The sequence below is a fragment of the Rhipicephalus sanguineus genome, chromosome 1 (genome assembly GCF_013339695.2).
Source record: "Rhipicephalus sanguineus isolate Rsan-2018 chromosome 1, BIME_Rsan_1.4, whole genome shotgun sequence".
In the NCBI taxonomy this organism is placed as follows: Eukaryota; Metazoa; Arthropoda; class Arachnida; order Ixodida; family Ixodidae; genus Rhipicephalus; species Rhipicephalus sanguineus.
The window spans coordinates 222,702,650-222,725,233 of NC_051176.1; the positions used below are offsets into that span (position 1 = coordinate 222,702,650).

The 22,584-nt window shown below is 48.2% G+C and overlaps 1 protein-coding gene across 2 annotated transcripts; it reads right to left on the minus strand.

The window, feature by feature from the left end:
* Nucleotides 1-769: 769 nt before the first annotated feature.
* LOC119373012 (uncharacterized) lies at nt 770-21,956 on the minus strand. Of its 2 annotated transcripts, XM_037643177.2 has the most exons (5): nt 16,239-16,268; nt 15,157-15,168; nt 6,267-6,547; nt 4,893-5,052; nt 770-2,540 (listed from the first exon to the last, which is right to left on the minus strand). In XM_037643177.2, the coding sequence occupies exons 3-5, from the start codon at nt 6,541-6,543 to the stop codon at nt 2,081-2,083; spliced, it is 897 nt and encodes a 298-aa protein (XP_037499105.1). In that variant the 5' UTR covers nt 6,544-6,547; nt 15,157-15,168; nt 16,239-16,268; the 3' UTR covers nt 770-2,080. The 2 variants fall into 2 exon arrangements, with proteins under 2 accessions (XP_037499105.1, XP_037499104.1); XM_037643176.2 differs by lacking the exons at nt 15,157-15,168; nt 16,239-16,268 and adding an exon at nt 21,570-21,956 and having other exon boundaries at nt 773-2,540.
* Between the last annotated feature and the right edge of the window lie 628 nt (nt 21,957-22,584).

Genomic DNA, 22,584 nt, shown 5'->3' on the forward strand with positions numbered 1-22,584 from the left:
ATTGTCACATGGTTGTGGCGGTGAAGAATGCTGCAACAAGGCTGGGAAATATGGAGCTCTTTATTTGGGCGATCTTGTGACCAGAAAATCAATACTAAAAATACAAGCGATACAGTCTGCGCACTGATACCGGCGAGAACAGTCGTCGGCCGTCGAGTAATCTGATCATCGGTGGAAAGCGTTGTCTTTTATACATCAGTCATCAAACCTTACAGCGTTATCGCTGGTGCTGGCGTAATCTCTCGAATAAACTTGACTATTCGCGTCCCGCCCGCGCATAACCGTAAGAGAATGATCTCAAACAATCGTGAAGACTCTCAAACATTACGGCGTGGTCTGCATCAAACGTTGCTAACAGTTTTTGTGGGTGAAACCCGATTACATCAAAACAAAGCAATAAACACGCGTGGCAGTAATATCGCTAGTAATATTTACCATGGTACTGCCGAGTGCAGTATCGATAGTTTGTCGATAGTAGTACTATCGATAGTTTGTCTGCACTCTCGATAGTTTCAAAGAAACTATCGATACTATCGATAGTCAATTTACCGATAGTTCTGCATCACTACTTCGGTGTCCTTTAAACTTTTATTGCCATAACAGGCGCATTTTGCCGTCGCCGTGACGTTCCGTGTAAAGACCAAGGGCGATAACATCACCCCACGCGTCGTATCTTCTGCGTGCGAGGGAAAGCGTGAGAGGGCAGCTGACGATCGCGGCTCAAAAAGTATCTAAAAGTATCAAAAAGTATCTTGCTCCCTAAGTATCTAAATGGTGTTTATTGTGAGTGTCGTGTCAATTATCCGCGAGTGCAAAAAAAAGCTTTTACATTCTTCTGCTCATTATACTCCACATTTTTGCAAAGCGTTAAACGTGATGTTCCAGCAAGGACGTCACGTCAATAACAGCGACTCTTTAGAGCGTGCATTTCTACATTGCATCACTTTTCCCCAATTAACTGGGGAGACGTTCTAAAGGAAGAACATTCACTCCTGATATCAGTGTTTTCGATCAATCCGTGACTTTAATCACTAACACAGCAAAATAACAAACTATATAGTAGCTGGAATTTAACCAGCGAAGGCAGGTTCACCTCGTCGCGATGCATTACCTGCGATCGTGAAAGTATTCGGCCAGTGTGCAAGCCGGCGTTTCTTGATGGGTGCAGGTTTACACTTAGTGACTATGCATGCTTTAACGAATAACACTGCAATTTTTTTACTCTGTTTCAAGGCGTCCATTGCCACGGAAATGAAAGTCGTATAGTAAACAATCTATGACCATTTCTGGTTTCGAATTCGTACGGTATATACCCATGGCGCTCTTAGGCCACACCTGGTCCTTGCGCCACTAAAAACCACATATTATCAATTCATACGTTACTTTAGTGCTGAACGTCACGTGGTTTCCGTATACTCTCGTAGTTTCAACTCGACCATAAAAAAAGCTCTGACTGCATGCGTACTGTCGCAGTTATAGGGTGCGCAGAATTCATTTTCTTGAATACATTGCAAGGGCGGTATTGTCGGGCGATCACCGGAAACAGTGTTACTCGTACATACAAGCAGACGCGTCCGGCGCTATTCTCGTGAAATCTCGCGAAAGTATATCCAAATGTGACCGCCCAAGAATGCTGCCCCAGTTTGCTCCCTCTTTTGACACGGCCGAAAAAAAAATGAAAAAGAAAACGCTCTTTCAGCGTCTGATTCCAGCGTTCGGCACTGTTCTTCATTTCTAGAATTTCTGCTCCTGGTGGTGAACATTTCGATTTAGAATAAAAGCTCGAGCGATAGCTTGCTTCGATTCAGAGCGACACAACACACGATGACGTGACGGGTGACTGGCTCAAGCTTGGCATCGCTGAGCGAGACAGCTTTTTTTCACATGCACATAATATATCAATGAATGTTTGCGCACACGCCTCGCGCGGGTGAATGTGATTTGTGCGTTGGATGGTTGGTCAAATGGCCGTTCGATGAGCACTGGTGTATCGGAGCCTGACGTAGGAGCCCACAACGCCGCGGAAGATGACTGCAGGGGGCGTCCTTTCGCGACATCACACACGTGACGGCAGCAGAGACTACGTGGTCGACGCATCCGCCGTCGGCAACGTTGGTGGCAACGTGGGAATGCCACCCTGGCGTATCTCGGCAGCCAGCTTGGACTTCTTCATTTCCCAGAATTCCATCTGCGACCGGAGAACGCTCATCTGGAGCTCGTGCTGGACCTTGTGGTACTGGATTTGGCGGCGCACTTTTTCCTTCTGCAGTTCCACCAGGTCTTGCTCCCACTTGCGTTTCCGGAAGTTGCTGACGAAATCGGCGGTCACGTCTTGATGTGGCTGGTGGATGCCGTCGGCGGTGCCGTCCTGGGTGCTGCTGCCAGACAGGATGGGCTGAAACGCACGGCTGCCCAAGGAGTGTGGGGCGCACTCTGCAGCCTCGCTCAGCATCTCCGCCTTGACCGGCTGCGTCTTGTCGCACTTGGCAATAGGCGGCCCGTCGCCCGACGACTCTTCCTCAAGCTCTGTGATCACCATGCTGCAAAGGAGAAAACATGCCGGTCGTTTCACTACGGTACCGACCATACTAAAACTAGGCCTAATATCTACGTGTTCCCTTGAGACACGACCGTAGGTCGGCAAAAAGCTTGGAGCTCTCTCAGACTCACTCAAGAAATATATTTTGCTCTGAGGTCTCACTCGGACTCGGACTCACCAAAATTTTCCTCAACCTGACTCACTCGGACTCACCAACATATTACTCAGCCGGAATCACTCAGACTCAGACTCACGGCTTGACCTGAGCCTGAGTGAGCCTGAGTGAGTCGATTCATGAGTCGGCTACAGTAAAATTAGGTTTTTCGATCATGGTGTCAATACTCTTTAACGCCAATATCTCACATAATCGGTGCTCTACGATACGCCTATGGATTTTGTACCTTCAAATATGAGTTATCAGTGGTTTCAATACAGTAAGAACATTTTTATGAAATACGCGTCTCACACGAGATAATGTTATCGATAACTTCAAAAGAGTTTGCGGGGGGAGGGGGTGTCATGGCACACGCCTCTGATCAATAAATACCCACATGAACGCTACTGCGTTTGTGGTATGTGTGAATAGACTTGAGTATAAACGTAAGCCGATATAAGGCTGATGGTAATGCTGAAGATGAGCAGATAGGACCGTAAGTCGGCAATAAAAAGTGGAGCTCACTCAGACTCACCCAAGAAATATATTTTGCGCTTAGGGCTCACTCGGACTCAGACTCACTAAAATATTCTTCAACCGGACTCACTCCGCACAAATCTTTTTCCAGAAGTGACCAGGTTTTGTGGCGCAGACTCCAAACGGCCACAGTCACGACTCCTTTCCTTCTCTCTCTTATAACGCATTCCAGAGCCGACTTTTATCACGTCTTTCTTAATTGCCCGAACAAACCCAAGCCCCCGGGGCAAAGGTCAGAACACCAGGAGCGATGGCAAGGCTACTCTGCACAGCTAGCAACCGGAGCTACAGCTCCGGACAGTGGGCTGGGCCACAGGGGTCACCGAACCACAGACGTGTCCGGCCATCTAGAGCGGCCCGAGGGCCCATCGTCGTCCTGCTTCCACTTCCGTCCACAACCCCCTCACATGATCATTTCATGAATGAATAAAGTTGTTTACCTACCTGCCTACTGATTCAAACTCACCAAAATATTACTCACCCGGACTCACTCAGACTCAGACTCACGGCCCGATATGAGTCTGAGTGAGTCCGGACTCACGGCCTGATCTGAGTCTGAGTGAGTCGACTCATAAGTGAGTTTGCCGACCTATGGATACGACAATCGCGATTTGGCGGAAGCGCATTCACAATGAACGGTGTGCCTACGCAAAGCACTGCCGTATTCCGTCATTTGTTTTCATGCAGATGGCTCGGATGATAGTCGAGTACATGCTGATGTATGTGCACTCATTTGCATTTATATGAATACGTCTGGCGAATTTACATTAACAGCATGTCGAAAATTACACGAAAGCACTGTCGGTGTTTCCTATATTCATCGTTTCTATCATACTCCGCTGTTGTCAGGTGCATATCGTCAAGACGGCAGTTTAGACAACGCGTGCGTGAATGAAGTGTCCACCAGGATTCCATACTTGATTTTGTTATTCTTAATGGTTTATGTTTGCATCTCAAATGAGAGTGCAACGGCAGCCTACCACACTGTGAGTACAACAACGCGAAGGGGCGTTATAGTCATCAAGCCTCACTTTCGATGAAAGCAGTTCGGGAAGAGTGTACGTACCCGTGCTCATTGTATTCTACATGCGCCGGGTTTCAGACGGTGGCGAATAAACCATCGGTAGACCAACGTGAAGAATCATGTGCAAAACAAAGTACCACCGCATATCTGCTAACGGTGCGTATACATTCGGGCGTCTACGACGCCCGACTGGCGGCCGAAAGCGCGCTCTCGATCACCCATGTGGAGCATCCTACACAACCAATGCGCGCATAGATCCGCAGGAAAGCCGCAAATAAAGGCTGGAATTCGACAGGATGCCAATAAATATTGCACTATTACGTCATCGTCCAAGTTCTGTACATTTTTAACAGCATTTTTTTTTTTCATATTATACAAGTGTAAAAAAAAAAAAGAAAAGGCAACGAGATGTCTAAGCCACCACAATGTGCAGCGCTGAATGACACGGAGTTCCGTCACATTCGCACGAACAAAAAAAAAAAAAAAATTGGCTTGTGCCTGCACGCTGTGGTGTTCTACGCGTTGGCATACGCGATCGTTTTATCCATTTTTATTTTACTGATGAAACAGTTTTTGTACAAAAATAATACCACATCAAAACAAGCCACCCCTCTCCCCCTTTGATACTACAGTCGTACCTGGACACTTCGTCGATATATCCGCCAGCGTTCGGTGGCTCAGCGAGAGAGGGCACATCTGCTGCGGCGAGGCCGTTCGCGCATTCCAGGGACGCCGGAAAATCCTCGCAGACTATGGACAAGGCCAGCTGGTAGGCCGGGGCCAAGTCTGACAGATTACCTGCACCGAGGCCAACAAATTGCCACTTAGCCACATGTCGTGTAATTCACTGGACGGGCGGACTCCTGTCGAATGCTGCTCTTCCTGGCACGTGACCAGCGCAGTTACTCTGAAGTGTACTTGCACTTACACAGGGCCAAAAAAGAAAAAAAGCAAGAAAGAAAGAAACATACATAAAGAAAGAAACGATGTGGACGTAGGAGTAGGAGTGGCAGTTGTAACGCAGCAGTAGACGTAAAGCACTCGTGGGGAAAAAAAATGAAATTAATACACCATGAGCCAGAAGTAGCCCTCGTGTTTTTTTTTTAATTATTATTCTTTATGATTTTTACTCAGGGTGCGAGAAAACGCCAGTACATAACTGTTCTCGCTCTGTTTATATCAATGTTCATTTTTTAATTCTTGAATCCTCGATTATTCGGTCCCAGTTAGAGGAGTACTGTGTCGTCACTTTCGACTTTGGAAATGGAAGTCCTCTCTTCGCAGAAAAACGACTGGTAAGACAAAAATAGAAATACTAACAAGATTACATGGCCCGATGATAAAAGACCACCGAGAAAGTGCGAAAACGTCCAGCTCTCACGCGACCACCTTCTGCATCATGGCGTCACCAAACCTCTTAAGAAACAAAAACTAAAGCTATCATAATAAATTTAGGAGGCGCTGAGGCTTATAGGCTTTTATTTATTTTTTTTTTTAGTCTGGAGGTCGAGGACCCTCACTTCACGCAAGAAAAAGAAAACCTCAAGAACGCGAAGTCCGTGCTCCCTCCTTTAAAAAATAAGTCACCCTGCAAATGACAGAATATATAAAGTGGCACTGGCGATTACTATTATATTGATATCAAGACGTATACGCATAAACACATATACAAATGACAAGGAGGCAAATAGAGAGAACCGCTACCGAGAGGGAACAACGCCTGCTTATTATTTAGGAAGGTGGGAATAGAGGTAGAAGATGATATAAAGAAGGGAATAAGTAACCAAATGACAAGAAACAGAGACAAAGTAGGAACACGAAAACTAATGCTCTACAGAGGGCAGACTAAGTCAAACTCATGAAGGAACCTTAACAGGGCAAGCTAATCCTGGTCGCGTCAAAAAGCACGCCCACTCAGAAACAGCTGCGTTCACAGCTCAGGCTCCATTCCTTTACTAGCAAAGCACAACGCACAGTAGGAATCTAATTACGCACGGAATAATACTCCATACCGGATCGCTTCTGGATGTTGAGCGCAGCCTTCTTGGCTAGCATGATGGTCTTCTCCCACTTGCGCTTCAGCTGGTCCATGGTCTTCTTGGTGTGCGGCGTGAAGCAGCGCGCGTTCACCACGTCGGTGATCTCGATCCAGCATTCGCGCTTCTGCAGGTTTGTCACGCTCTCGGAGGCCTTGGCACGCAGAATGTCCTTCCGCTTCCAGTACTCGGTGATCAGCACCAGCAGGTCGTTCTCCGTCCAGCTGGGCGTCTTCGGCTCCAAGCTCTCCATGCACCTGCAATGCAAGCGCGCACATAGAATGCCACCACGAATGAAGCTGTTGAAGACACTAAAACTGGTTGCGCAAAACAGGGCGGGACTGGGGAGGGGGAAAAAAAGACACGACAGCTCGGTGATACCCAAAAAGAGGGGAAGTTGTCGAAGCCTATGCACGGCACATCAAGATGGTCCCGCAGTATTATTGTTCGCATGCCATCGCACGGCCTTTATCACTCAGCAAGTAAGAAATTAGCCTAATCATTGACAAATAAATGAGGACGCCAGTAGGCTGGGGTGGGCAGCTTAGAGTATGCGAGTAGGCTACATTTTGTCTCTTCCCTATTCTGAAAATAAACAATCGGCGGTTTTGCACTCGGTGCCACATTTTGTTTTCTCGCACCAATCCTGTCCCCTCGTGTGTGTGTGTGTGTGTGTGTGTGTGTGTGTGTGTGTGTGTGTGTGTGTGTGTGTGTGTGTGTGTGTGTGGTGCTGTGTGTGTGTGTGCTGTGTGTGTGTGTGTGTGTGTGTGTGGTTGTGTGTGTGGTGTGTGTGTGTGTGTGGTGTGTGTGTGTGTGTGTGTGTGTGTGTGTGGGTGTGTGTGTGTGGTGTGTTGTGTGTGGTGTGTGTGTGTGTGTGTGTGTGTGTTGTGTGTGTGGTGTGTGTGTGTGTGGTGTGTGTGTGTGTGTGTGTGTGTGTTTGTGTGTGTGTGTGTGTGTGTTGTGTGTGTGTGTGTGTGTGTGTGTGTGTGTGTGTGTGTGTTGTGTGTGTGTGTGTGGTGTGTGTGTGTGTGTGTGTGTGTGTGTGTGTGTGTGTGTGTGTGTGTGTGTGTGTGTGGTGTGTGTGTGTGTGTGTGTGTTGTGTGTGGTTGTGTGTGTGTGTGTGTGTGTGTGTGTGTGTGTGTGTGTGTGTGTGTGTTGTTACAAAGCAAATGCGAGGGTCCTGGGCCAGCTGTCTCCAAACGAGTTTTCCTGCTTCTTGGACTCCCCCCAACCCCTCACTTCGGGGAACGGATTAGACACCTACACCTGCTGCCTTTTCCCTGAACTGAGCGCTTCGGCGGGAAGCTGGCTGCTACACGCGGGACCCCTCCGTGGAACGCGTATTTGCATCGAGTGTGCTTTTGGCTAAGGTTGGTGCTTTTGTTCGTAAAGGGATTATCAGAACCCAGGTGCATTGTCCCCCCCCCCCTTCCGAACTGGTCGGACGTGAAGAGTGAAAGGGCAGTGGTCTCTGGAGTGCCATCCTGGGGACGGTGACCTATGTGCCGAAGAGACGGACCCTCCAAAGGCATGCACGTTTGTGATTGGACATTTGCCGCATAAGGAGCTATAGTTGTGCAGCTCCAAAGGCATGCACGTTTGTGATTGGACGTTTGCCGCATAAGGAGTTTCCCTGTCTTTGTATTGAAGCGTATTTAAGGAGCAGCAGAGCGTCTGCTCGGGACGGATCGGTCGGACTAGATGTCGCTCTGACGATCCTGTCCTCTGGGATGTTGTAAATAAACTTCTGTTAAGTTTTCCTCTACGTCGGTCTCTCTGCCTCGGCTTCCTGCTGTTCCGGACGTCCCTGGGCCTGCGGTACGACACCTGCCACTCAGCTCCACGCTACCCCACGAGTCCGCGTCGGCCAACGTCCCCGCTCGTAACAACTGGTGGCAGCGGTGGGATGGAGCCGAATACGCACTCGTAACAACTGGATGGCAGCGACGGGATTCTGCTCACGACAAGTCGCAACAAGCTCGTGCCAGCATCGGGATCGTCTCCGCCGAGATCATGGCTGCAGGGTGTGGTGAGTGCTTGACTTTTCTTCACTGAGATTTTACCAGGCTTTGTCTCGAAAGGTGGTAATTTTGGGTAACTACTCTACGTTGACCTGTGCATGGGAACGTAGCGTCTTAGTAGTAGTGAAGTTAGCAGCACTTGCAGCAACCATGAATCTGAAGGCACTGAAAAAACCGCTTTTGCTAGAGTTAGCTAAAAGTTTGGGTTTGGATGTTCGAGAACAAATGAGAAAGCCAGAGATTATCGAGGCTATTGAGAACCTTGAGGCAGACGACGACGAGCTCTCAGAGTGTCTAGAGCTAATTGAGGAAGAAAGAAATGAGAGGCTTAGGCGCGAGGCTGAAGAAAGAAAAGAAAGGCGCGAAGCGGAAGAAAGAAATGAGAGGCTTAGGCGCGAGGCTGAAGAAAGAAAAGAAAGGCGCGAAGCGGAAGAAAGAAATGAGAGGCTTAAGCGCGAAAAGCGAGAGGCAGAGGAACGCGAAAGGCGTGAAAGGCGGGAGGCAGAGGAACGCGAAAGGCGCGAAGAGAGGCAGGCTCGGGAGCGAGAACATGCTCTCAAAATGAGAACACTTGATCATAAAATTCAGGCGATGAAGTGGCAACTGGCACAATGTCAACTCAAGATTTTCGAGATAGACGAGGACATTGTGTCTTTTCTCGTTAGGTTTGAAAAGGTCTGCGAAGATGTTGGTGTTAACCGAGACCTTTGGTTGGAGAGGCTTGTCACGTTGCTGCCACGCCAAATTGCATGCGTTTTGGAGCGCTTATCCACGGAGGAAGCGCAAGACTTTGATAAGGCCAAAGATTCCTTGTTGCGCCACTTAGGTGTTTCAGGTCCTGCTGACTGCGAAAGTCGGGGCAACAAAGTCAGCGCTGAAGCGCTTGAGGACGACGCGCGCTGTAAAGCGCTTGAAGCTGAGAACTGTCGCCAGGCGTTAGAGGCCGAAGCCCGTAGTAAGGCGCTTGAGGACGCCAGGGCACTAGAGGAGGAAGCGCGTCACAGAGCGCGAGAACAAGAAGCACTTCGCGTGGCGCAAGAGGCCGAGGCGCTCCGCAAGGCGCGTGAGGATGAATCGCGTCGAAAAGCGCTAGATGAGGAAGCGCGAGAACAAGAAGCACTTCGTGTGGCGCGAGAGACAGAGGCGCTACGCAAAGCGCGTGAGATTGAAGAGTGTCAAAGGCGCGAAGAGCAGGAGGCCGACTTTGAAGGCCAGAGAAAAGGGGCTATCCACGAAAGCGATAGCACGCCCGAAGCTGAAGAGACATCTCAGGGCGAGCTGGCTGACTTAGAGAGTGTCGGGACTACCGTTAGGTCAGACTCAGAGATACCTAGTAACGGCCCAGAAGACAAGTCAGTTCAGCCGCCTAAAGTGTTGGCAGCGAATGTCGAAGGCAGCGCACTTGAGAGTACTAGTGCCGAGACTATGAGCGCTGCGAGCCGTTCGGTGAGAAAAAGGCGCCGACGCAAACGAAAGGCGAACGCAAAAGAGACCAGTGGCGGTAAGCGTGCTAAAGCGCTAGCCAAACGCGACGACCGTATTCTTCGAGACGCCAAGATAAAGGCTAGGCCTGAAATCCTAAAAAGGCGTGCTAGTACAAGTTCCAACTTGAGAGTCCCGCGGAAATCTAGATCGGACGTGAGGCGCGCCGCGAAGAAAAGAATTTCAGTGAAATTCAGATGCCGAAATCTTCGCCTGGTCTCATCCTTTTTACGGCCTAGTCGAGGCAGGAGCGCTGCGAGATGTCGCGTACGCCGGAATCGTGACAAAGGCTGTCCCCCACCGTGGCTAAAGGCTGACGGCTTAACCCGGAGGGGCACAATGGGCAAGCGATGCCCTTTGTCAGAATCAAGAGGCCGCGGGTCAAAAGTCGCCGCTACTGAGCGCGTCGGACAGGTTTGTTCTTTGTTCATTTGTCGAGACCGGACCCCTCGAAATCTGTGGCATGCGCGTCTCCCCAGAGTTCGTCTGAAAGGGCGCGTTTGGAGACACCCTGGGATAACCGCAGCATAAAGATGAATTGACATCTTGAAAGAAGTTAGTGTGTTAATGTGTACTAACGAATTGAGGAGTGAAATTTTGTAATTTGTCACTTTCCTCCTCATTGTAGCAGACTTTGAGATGTTTGTTTGGTTATTTGTTTGTTTTGTTAATGTTTCTTTTCATGACCGTTAACGCTATAGTGTAAAGAGCTGTAAATTGTTTTACGGAGATGTAGGCTGAGTTGAAAGCCTCCGTTTTAAGTAGTTTTGTTTCGACAGCTGGAAACATAGCTTTTAGCGCTCGAGTAGAGGAGAGCTGTTCGTAGTGGTTTACAGAGATGAAGGCGGAATGTTAAAAGCCTCTGTTTAACGTACTACTGATCTGTTTTGCGTTACGTGTTAGTATGCGCGTCAGTGTAATTTTAGTTTCTCCTTGTTTTGTGTTAAACGCGTGAGTTTGATTTTCAGTTTATTTCGTTTTGTGTTAAGCGCGTGAGTTTGATTTTCAGTTTTATTTCGTATTTAGTTTGCAGCGTTTTGTTTTCTTAATGTAGTACTCATTTGCCAAGTGCAATGAGTAAAAGGGTTTTAGCCGAAGGCTAGGGTTGTGTGCGATTCAGGGAACTTGATGGCATCGGGTACTCTGGCTTGTGTAATTAGGTTCAAATTTTTTTGTGACAGGTTTACAATTGCTTTTTTTTTGTTGTTGTTGTGGTCGTGCTTCATCACGACATGTGTTTGTGGATTTGAGCAGCCTATTTCAGGTTTGGTTGTTGGAATTGCTGCTGCTATTGTAATTGAGAACAGGTCATTTTGTTTGGAGTAAAAGCCTGGTGGGTCTCAGGGAGAGAGTACGGGCGCTTGCCTGCTTGGCGGTTGTGGTTCTCGCGTGGTTGACACAGGTGCTGTCTTTCGAGAGGGAATGTTGGCCAGCAGAGCGAGAAGCTTTTTCTCCGAACTTGGACGACGCTACCAGATGTTCGAGATCACCGGAGGTGGCGGAGGAATGTAGCAGAGCAGCATCGCGGTGTGTACGGCTTCAGCACATCAGCCTTGTCTTCATCGACCTCTCCCCACAAAGGTGATTGACCTTTGTACGTCGAGGTCTCAGCCTGCCGCCGGGGAAGCTGTTACAAAGCAAATGCGAGGGTCCTGGGCCAGCTGTCTCCAAACGAGTTTTCCTGCTTCTTGGACTCCCCCCAACCCCCTCACTTCGGGGAACGGATTAGACACCTACACCTGCTGCCTTTTCCCTGAACTGAGCGCTTCGGCGGGAAGCTGGCTGCTACACGCGGGACCCCTCCGTGGAACGCGTATTTGCATCGAGTGTGCTTTTGGCTAAGGTTGGTGCTTTTGTTCGTAAAGGGATTATCAGAACCCAGGTGGCATTGTCCCCCCCCCCCCCCTTCCGAACTGGTCGGACGTGAAGAGTGAAAGGGCAGTGGTCTCTGGAGTGCCATCCTGGGGACGGTGACCTATGTGCCGAAGAGACGGACCCTCCAAAGGCATGCACGTTTGTGATTGGACATTTGCCGCATAAGGAGCTATAGTTGTGCAGCTCCAAAGGCATGCACGTTTGTGATTGGACGTTTGCCGCATAAGGAGTTTCCCTGTCTTTGTATTGAAGCGTATTTAAGGAGCAGCAGAGCGTCTGCTCGGGACGGATCGGTCGGACTAGATGTCGCTCTGACGATCCTGTCCTCTGGGATGTTGTAAATAAACTTCTGTTAAGTTTTCCTCAACGTCGGTCTCTCTGCCTCGGCTTCCTGCTGCTCTGGACATCCCTGGGCCTGCGGTACGTCTCCCGCCGCTCAGCTCCACGCTACCCCACGGGTCCGCGTCGGCCAACGTCGCCGCTCGTAACAACTGGTTGCAGCGGTGGGATGGATCCGAATACCCGCTCGTAACAGTGTGTGTGTGTGTTTACAATAGATTCATTATACCTAACCAACTAGTCCACTGCAGAAATTTCCCTCGAATATTTAACGAACGGCCGGCAAATTATGCATGAGCTTCTCCGCGCATTTTGTATATGCGTCTTTTTCGCGTGGTTTCGTAGTAGGTTCCATGAAGACACTATAGACTTGTATGTAACGAATTACTTGTAATGAGGCACATTTCCTGGCAAATTGATTACATTTTTTACGAACTAACGCTCACTATAATTCAATTGCTTATTTTTTTTCAGTAATCAATTAAATACAACCATTACTGACGAGGATTAAGATATAACAGACAACGTAGCTTTGAGCACTAGACTTAGGAGGCAAGACCACGTAGCGCATGTCCGTATATAAGCCCACCCTGGCAGGGTCTGTGTCTATTTAATCTAAACGGTTGCATCGAATATTGGCCATAATTTATTTTTTTTTTCAGTTTAGCGCAATTAGTACGAGGACGCTGAAAAAAAATGGGAACAAGAAACACACAATACACCCTTCGTATGTTTCGTTCCTTCTTTTTTTTTTTTGTATTCTTGACGTATTGTACAGGGTGCACTACACTGACGACAAAAAAAATCCTGCGAAATGACCACATTAAGAACCTCAGATTTTTACACATGATCGAACGGGCGCTGCTTTGGTACCATGACGAAGACAACATTTGACGTTGATGGCAGGAAATTAATTACGGGCGGTTTTTTTTTTTCAGCATTTCACGGGGCATGCCGGATGCGATTCATCCGGGTCTATAATATATAGCAACTGTAAAGCGCTGAGCTTCACAGAGTACTCGCAGAACGGCAGAATTTTGAGGGATTAAGTCATAGAAAAAAGTACGGCGGTGCAGATACATATAACAGACGAAGAAAAATGGACAACGCGGACCCCGATTATCAAATCACAAGGGCGCACATAAAAGGAAAAGAAAGCAGACCCAAAACTTATCTGCAGGAATGACAGCGCCACCCGTCGTCAGTAAGATACACGCGCGGGCCTACGCGAGAGACAACTGTTCAAGTATGACATTTCAACTTTACTTGAGATAATCGAAAATTGTTCGACGCACGTACTATCGTCATCTTCACGGAACAGAACGCGCGAGCCCGCCAGTCACATGGTGCGCATCACCGCTGCGAAAAGCCGAAACAAAGGGAGACTGAGACACCGCTACGTCTTCTTGCTTGCACTCCCGTGCCAAACGTTTCTTTTATCGCCATCCTTCTTGCGGCATACCCGCGGGCAAAAAACTACTTTATTTGAATTCGAGCAGGACGCACTATGTATCAGTCACAGTTTCGGAAAGAAAGCGTGGAGTAAACACTGCGAATAACGGGCAGCATGATCGTCCCACCTGGTTCTGCCGTTTGCCCGTTCGCGTACGGTTTATCAACAGAGTGTATCGGTTGAGGTGTCCTCACTTGAGAGACAGTTATCGTGCACTCCACACCCAATTTTCATTTTCATTTCCTTCTTCCTTTTAAGAATCACCCCCCCCCCCCCCCCATCGGGACGACCAGGCTATTTGTAACGTGCTCGCGTATTCCCTTTCACAAAGACGACGACTGTATTTCCGTTGTCACGCAAGCCTCAAACACAAAACGCGCTTCATCGTTCCCGTGAATGTCTGATTAAAGCTGTACTGTCAACAAATTTTGGAGTAAATGAACCATCCTGACAGTGCAGCGAACGCTTAAGACGGTGTTCGTCCGGCTGACGACCTTTCGCGCTCAATTAATATCTGACTGACGCGACCGCCTGTGTGCCGCACAGAGAAGCGACCACAGCTGTAACAAATTCTGCAACTTACGCCTGTTGTACAGTATCCTGCGAACTTACTGATGTGTTTTACATAACCCGTTCAAGATTTTTTTTTCCTCTAGCGAGACACACCAAGTGAGCAAGCTCGCCCGTAACTACTGCACATAGCAGATAGACAGGCATTAAAACCCTTCGATTACGGATACAAATGATGCATTAGTCAATTGCTTATTATGAAAAAATAAAAGAAATAAAACTCTGCTCCTTTTCGATTGTAATTTATTGCACCTAAAGAAGAAAGAAGGTGTTTCCGTTTAACTTACAAAAACGTTAATGACATATATTCCTGCCACCGACCTTAAAGGAAACGCTTTACAGTTAACGCTATAGCAAATCAATAAAACGTTGTCTTGAAGTATAAGTTAAGAAATAAATAGACAGTTCTGGCCTTCACAGGTTCTGCTTGTATTCAATGTAATCGACAACACCTCGTTCACGTCCGAATCTCGCATAGGGCAACCGCTGTCATGGGCGTTTCCAACGATGCGTCGAAATGTTGCTCTTTCTTTCTTTTTTTGGCTTTCGCTCTCTTTTTATGAAAAAACGATAAAGGGGAGTTAGGGAGCACTTTGTAGGTATCTCCGGCGACCAGCAGCTAAGGTGGAAGAGAAATACTGAACGTAGCGAGAATCAACAACCGTCTTTCTGTTGCTATGCGTGTTCCACACAAGCATTCCTTCCACGTGCGCTATTTTAGAGACGGGTAAAAAAATGCACCGAACATCAAATCTCTTTCTTGCCAGAGCTTCTCACTCACCTTTTTTCTTTTCTTTCTTTCTTTCTTTTTAACGCGTTATACCCGCTCCTCCTAAACTTGGGAAGAAGCAAGCAACGACCCCGCGCGCGGTAACGAAGTGAAAAGCTCCCATCCCCTCGTATCGATCGCAGTGCTCGAAACCCTGCCGTGCCCTCGGTTGAGGCAGACGGCAATAACGCACCCATTTCTACGCTTCACCGTGATACCCTCATGTCGAGAACACAATAGTGCGGCAAGTGTCACAAATACGCGTCCACTCTTCAGAGTGGCTCCTCTACAAATTATAGTCCGCCATTGAGTAGCAGGACAGAAAGAGAGAAAAATACTCAAAGGATGATTACTCACCTGAGAGCCGAGCTGGGTTTTCCCGAGAGATGGAAAGGCAAGAAGGAAAGCACAGAAGGGATAACGTGAGATCACTCCAGTCTCCCAATAAAAGAACAAAAGACGGAGCGAAAGCGCAGATACAAGAAGCTTCAATCGGACGAAAGCAACGAGCGCAGAATGTGACAACCGGTTGGCAAACGAAGTAATACGTTTGCATTCGCTCAGCTAAAACTAAAACGTTTGCATTCGCTTGTCTAACTCGCTGTTTTCGATGCCACGTGTACGGCCCCACTCAACGTAAAACTTAGTTAACGCTATCCGCAAGACATGGTTAGAAAAAAAAAAAAGGAACACTACGTAAAGAAAGTAGCGTCAGAGTCGTTATGGATGAGCCTTCAATGTAACGCTTATAATTAAGCCCCATCACTCACTACATTGCTGACATAATGTAAGTGCGGGAAAGATAGAGAGAAAACAAAAAAAGGGGGGGGGGGGGGGAGAAACGGAAAGATGCCGAAGTACGACAAGTAGGATGGCGCTGGTTATGAACGCTTCCATAAGCTCTTCAGAGTCACGCCCAAGCACGCCGACTATACATAGCGTAACTACACTAACCATATCATATATAGGGGCCTGCCATCTATTCCGCGAGGTGTCACACAAAGTGACCTACTATTTTGACGTTAGTTTTTCACGCGATGCCAACCTCCATCATTGCAGTTCTTTTGAATCAAGCGCCGTGTAGAAGCGACCGGGCGATAGTTCTCTGCTGCTCCACGTTGTGGCAGCACTAATCTGAACAGCCCGATCGTCGATTCTCCGTGCAGCAAAGCGTACGTTTAGCCGAGAAGACCATGCCTTCCACAATTCATTCTACTTTCTCACAAGCATACATGCTGTCTGTACCCTGTTTCGATAACGTATAAAAATGCCGTTTATTTTTACTGCGACAAGCTGCATTACCACAACGACGAATAAACTGAGTAGCGAAAAATGCTCTGCAAAATTCTACATACACCAAGTGGTGCCTTAGCTGAATCTGTGAGGCATTGTCGTAACCTGCAAAACGCAAACCGTTCGGTATAATAATTTACTCGTACCAATCGGCCAGGCAACAGACGCAGAAGCCAATCTTTTTCCAAAGGGAGCAGTGTTGCCAATTTTGCGATTTCGTACATCGATAAACTTAGCGACGTTTTGAAATGCAGCAATTTGTTTAAACATAACTGGTAAAATTGGTTACAGTTTACCGATCCCCGTAAATTACAGCCACAAACAACAGCAGTTCGCGCACGATTTCAGAATCCGACAGAAATACAAATAGTGCGCAGTAGGCAAACGCCATGGCGCGTCGCCCTCTCGGAGGCCACGCACTCTGTTGTACTTCTGAAACGGCCTACATATCGAAACCAAGGCCTTGCGCCGCGCCGACACCCTTGCAGACGATACGCCCGCGGGAGGTTCATCGTAAGCCTCTGTTACGTCCACAGGCGTGTGTAGGGTTCTCCATTAGGGGGAGCCAAAGTTTCTCACCCCCTAGTCAGCACATTCACAGAAAAGATCGAGTAAAAAGGGCGATCTTTTTGTTCCACAACGATAATCGTCATCTGACTTGCTTGCGTTTCCTTTCTTGAAAACTCTGCGCTGGCCACTTTCCTACCAAGAATGCTGTCACGCTGATAGCGCACATGCCGTTCGTGACCAGAAAGTGGCGGGCGCGCGGCACTTTCTGCGATAATGCAAGGAAAGGAAGGCAAAATAAATGACGATTATTGCTGTGGGACAAAAATACGCCCTTTTTACTCGATCTTTTCTGTGAGTGCAGTCGAGTAATGGTACACGACTGCTGACCGGAAGGTCGCGGGATCGAATCCCGGCCGCGATGGCCGCACTTCGATGGCGCGTTAAAGAACACCAGATGGTCAAAATTTCCGGAGCCCTCCACTACGGCGTACTTCATAATCATATCGTGGTTTGGGGACGTAAAATCCCAACAATTATTGTTATTACCAGATAGCTTCAGGGACAACCCTTGTTCACGAATATTTATCTAAATCAATGTGTTAGTAACCTAGTACACCGATATGCACTTTTCATGGCTTGAATATGCCTGCCGCATGCGCTAGAACCATCTTTATTATACCGTAAGTTTCCTCCTCATTATCGGGGTCCCCATTGAGTAAATGGCCTATATAAATGCACTCTAACACACTTTCTAGAGGCTGACTAGCAATCATGCGTTCTCCTGCTATTGTCAGACTAGCTAACATTGTCTTGGTGTTCTGCATATCAGTATCAAAATGTATACCTTTACACTTTGCACACAATCATCTGTTCCAAGTCCTCCGCTCTAGCATAGCTGAACAGAACCATGTCATCCTAATAGAACAGGTTGCGCTGAAATACAGATGCCGGTGATTATAATTTCTAGTCCTCCCTACTCTGATAGATTGAATACGTCTTTCAAGCACGCGGTGAATAGCGTTGGAGAGACTGTACCGCCTTGCCTGACTCGTATCGTGATCAGTATTTTTACACTCGCGGAGTGTGTATGATATTTCCTGTAATATCCACGTATGCTTCCTGTACTCGTTGATTACGCAGTACCTTCGTGTCTGCTGGTGTGTCAACTGAATCAAACGCATTATGTGAAATCCATTAAAGTGTCCCTGTAAAGGGACATAGCACTAAGTTGTCTTGACGCCATGAATTTTAACGGCGTCCGCTCATGCCTGCGTAATTTCCTGTCGGTAGATATTGTCACAAGGCAGTAGGGGTCACCCTCTGTGAGGGAGATAGAGCTCGGCACCGGCGAAGTGAGAAATGGACAGGCTCCAGCCTGACCATTTCTCACTTCGCCGCAATTGCTTCTACAAGTAAATATAATTGAAGAAAACGCAGAAAAAACACAAGACAGAGAGACGACGCGCGTCGTCCTGTCCCTTTCGTTTCTCTGTGTTGTGGTTCTTTCGCGCTTCCTCCAAATATGAATTTACACCAACCTCCCCAACCGTCCCTGTTAGTTCATGTAAATATATGTAAATTTCCCCACTGCGCCACACAGGGGCGCGAAAAAATAAAACAATTACCTTGAAAACTATGAAATCACAGTGATGGTTGTATTCATGTGACGTCAGGTTGGCGGAAGCGATAGCGGAAAGTGCGCCGGCTGTGCTGGCAACCACGTGGCCGCCATTTTGGAGGCCGTTCGTCCTGACCGGTGCATTCACCATCCGCTGCCTACAAGCTGTATATCTTCAAATTCATCTTGCTCTAATTTATTTGGCTCAAAAAGTATCACATTTAGCGGTTGTGAAGCTGCTGCAGTCATGAGCTATGAGCACTTGGCTCGCTTGAGCGTGCCAAGTGCTCAAATTGGACACCGATGCGAAACAGCGATACACGGTCAAAGTGGCTCTCAGCGGTGGCGTTGACCCACTTATTCTGACGAGCAAGGAAGCCTCATTCGACATCGCACTCGCACCGAAGGTGGAACTTTCAGACATAAAGGAGCACTTGGTGCACGCTGCCAGTTTTGTGACGCATGAACAACTGAATGCCAAGAAATCTTTGGAAGAGTGGGTTTATCCAGGAACCCTTGCTGAAAAGTTACGGCGACTGCGTCGTTGTGCGCGAAGTATAAGATAATCTTTAGCGTTGAACTTATATTTCAGCTGCAAGCGCGAAAGGCGAGCGTACCAAACAATGTGGTGGCAGTTGGATTCTCTACGAACGTGGTTGAAGCAGCGGTGTCAACAGCGGTTACGAAGTAATGCATGTAAAAGCACCGCTACACGGAGTACTTTCGATTGCAGTCGAATACGAACGAGATTGAAATTTCGACGTGATTAACTCACCCACAGCGATCGCGATGAAAATTTATTTCTAGGGAGTTAAATTATTTCACGAGACCAAGGTTACAAGTCACCTGTGCTTTGATGCAAGTGTACAAAAACTCGCAGCCAGAAGTCCACTTTAGCGAGAAAAACAAAAGCGTGTGCGTCTCATTTTAGCTCACAATGTATCGCGCATGTGTAAATATGCACAGTCCAACGTTGAGTACTTTACTGTGTACCTCCAGACTGTATACGGCTCATTGGCTGCGAATAACGTTCACCAATGAATAAAATTTAGCCGTTCTCACGTGCGTCACCATTCAACTTTGTGCGATTGCTGCATCCAAATACGGGGTCATTAATCATGATATCGGATGGCGGGCGCAAAAGACGGCTGAACTAAATATCGCGCATAGGCACACACAGGCGACATGGCGGCACTAGGGTGCCACCTTAGCGGCACGGAACACCCGGAAGCAGGGCTTTCCCGGCATGCCGCGCGGGTATGGTGCGGGAGCGCAGGGTTGCTCGGGGGTGAATACCACTATCTTCAATATTGAATAGCACGAAATCGACCAGGACTACGAAGGAACACAGATGCACAGGACAGGCGCTCTGGTCGATTTCGCGCTATCCAATTTTGAAGATTATGAACCAACTAGCCCAGCAACGCATTTTGTTAAGTGAATACCACTATGGTGTCCAACACGACCTATACGCCGCTGTTTCGAGACAAAGAAAAAAAAAACGAACATTTTTCATAACGTACCAAGTTTCAGGAAATTTCATTGAGCCAATGTGGCCAAAGCACGAGAAAACACTGAACTGAAATTCGTGACGTCGCGCTGACGATCATGTGCAGAGATATTGGCGCGAAATTTAAAAAAAAAACTTTGACCTTCATTTTCTCTTCTATATTTCCCGTCTCTCTCCCAAGCAAACACATACGCGCGCTAAGGTAAGCAGTTGTTGCCTCGAAGACAAGACCACTCGTCGAAACGTTGGCTCTCTAACGACACCCTTTGTTCAAGGATTTTTTACCACCGTTTTCTGGTGTGTCATGCGCGCAGTCTGAGGACTGATAAGTTTATCTAGTCTTCGTAAAGCTGCCTGTTATCAATACTGAGTGTCTCTGGGGGTGTCCAACTCATCTCCAGTGGGGAAAAGGGCAGTATGCATGTGTGAGGGCGTAATGCACGTGTGCGTACTTTCAATCTCGGCGGAGGGGCAGAGCAATGTCTCCACTCGTGAGCCATGCCAGCCATGAAATAATAAATATAGTGTCGGTAATACTCAGTTGGTACGATCTGGACACCGCTGCGTCATGCTGGCAGAGAAGCACCCCATTGCTGTGTCCCAAGTGAACGCTCACAAGTAAGCTGCAGTCATGCTACGCCAGATGCACGGAGTCTTATCTGGGTTTGCGCTCTTGGGAGCTCCGTAAACAATTGACGCCAACTATACCTTACTCGTATTCTAAACAGTGAGCCTCTGTCGCAATCCCGCGCTACACACGTGCGCCATGCCGATCAAAGTATGGGATCCTAAGCATGCAAAACTAATCCCTGTCCTGGAACTTATTCAGAATAATTCGGCTCGTTTTATTCTCCCAAACTGCAGTCGCAATGCTAGCATAACAGCCATGAAAGCCAGCCTTTCGCTCCTGTCCCTAACAGCACGTCGAAATTTATGCCGTTTGAACTTCGTACACTATGGTACCATAGCGTTCTTAACGACACATTTATTTTTATCATCGCAATATATGCCCCATCGCAGTCATCATTCGACAAAAGACAGGCATTCCATTTTGTAAATGCAAAACATTTTCCGAATATTTTCTACCACGCACAACAACTGAGTGGAACAACCTTCCCTCTGATATGGCATCAACCAACCGGCGACAATAAACGTTTTCGCGATGCATTAGCCATAAGTATTAGCGTGTTGGAAATATACTCATTGCAATGTTTACTCACTGAATTTTCGTGTCTTTTTGTTTGTGTTTTTACCCACTTCCCTCTGTAATCCCCGTGCCCTTGAGGGTAAATTAATAAAAATAAAAGTTTGAGCCGTATCTAAAAGCACCGTCAATCTTGCGAGTAATATTTGCATGCGGCAGACCACTTATCCACACTAGCAAGATGAGAACCAGAATCCACTCAATATTCGAGCCAGCATACGAGCAATATCTATGCGTGCTCTGTTCTGGAGAAGCTTAGCTTATTCAGAACAATGCTAGAACTAAGAAACGAGCGAAACTTTATGCTTAGGAGATGCCATAGACAGGAATGACAATAAGTCCGTTCGTGAGCTTCACTTTAAACGGACAGTGGAAAACAAAGAGCCTAGGCGGCTACCACAGAAGTAAGCAATAAAGGCACACGATGCATACGCCACTTACAAATCAAGCCCGTTACTTACAAAGGCTAGCAACGACTCGCGCCCTCTTGCGGCGCGAGAAGAAACTCTCCGCCGCTGCAACCACTAGAAAGCGGCCATGGCGCGCGCGCACGCGCACCTCTAGCCGCAGCCCGTTATCGCAGCCAAGGCGCGCTAAGTGACAACACCGCGTTCAGTGCCACGTGTGGTACTTACTTCTCGATGTGATAGTACATGTAGCCGCCCTTGTCACTGCGTTTGAGAACGCGCCGCTCGGCGAGCGGCGAGTCAGTCGCTTCGTCGGCAGACTCCAGCTTGAAAACGCCGTCGCCCAGCAGAGCAGCACCGCAATCTCCCCCCGCACGAGCAGGCAGCAGCAGCACTTTTCCTCCCTCGTCTCTGCCGGCTTGCCCACCAGCCCGGCTGAGAACCCCCTTTCCCAAGCAACCTGGCCGTGCCCTCCCTACCACCCATCCCCCCTCGTCTCTTCTTTTTGGTTCCCCCCTCACCGCCCTTCCGAAAGAGACAAAGGAGAGAGAGGGGGGCCAGAAAAGCGGATCCCGCTGCTGCAAACCAACGACGCACCGCCGCGCCAAAGGCGAGCCCCCTCGCGAAAGGCCGCGGGTAGAAAAAGCGAATAAAAAGAGAGCCTGGCGAGAAAGGACGCGAAGCGAACGGGGAAGCAGAAAGACATCCAGGAGGAAGGAGGCGGAGGAGGAAAAACAAAATCAAGAGAGGCCGACACCACCGCGAGAGTAGGCGAGGGCAGACCTCGCCGTAGAGAGAGGAAAAAAAAAAAAGAAGCGAAAACTGCGAAATAAAGGGGGGCGAGCGAAAACGGAGGGGGAAGGAACGGCGGTTGAGAGAGGAAAGCGGGAGGCAGGAAAAAAAGTCGAGGAAGAATGAGACGAAGGGGGAAGCGAAGCGGTTGCGCTAACGCACGAAGAGAATGAAGGGCGAGAAAGGAAGCGAGCGAGAACCGGCATGCCAAAAAAGAAGCAAAAAGAGAAGCCCACGTAAAAGAGAAAAATACGGCGGCAGGAGACAGAAGAGGAAGCGAAGGAGAGGGATAGATAGCAGCGAGGTGAGGGTTGTACCGACTTGCAGGAGAAACAACAAAAGACCCCAACGCCACGGCCTCCCCTCGCCAAGCGTTTCCCACCGCCCTTCCTCCACCCTTCACCTCACAGGACGAGGAAAAACGCAGCGTCACCGCCAATCGATGCCCAAC

What these genes read in the sequence shown, in the direction of transcription:
- LOC119373012 (XM_037643176.2), bottom strand. Translation starts at nt 21,589, where the DNA reads ATGTACTATCACATCGAGAA. An exon ending in ATGTACTATCACATCGAGAA is followed by an intron (nt 6,548 to 21,569) that starts GTAAGTACCACA and finishes CTTGCATTGCAG; the next exon opens with GTGCATGGAGAGCTTGGAGC. An exon ending in TATATCGACGAAGTGTCCAG is followed by an intron (nt 2,541 to 4,892) that starts GTACGACTGTAG and finishes TCTCCTTTGCAG; the next exon opens with CATGGTGATCACAGAGCTTG.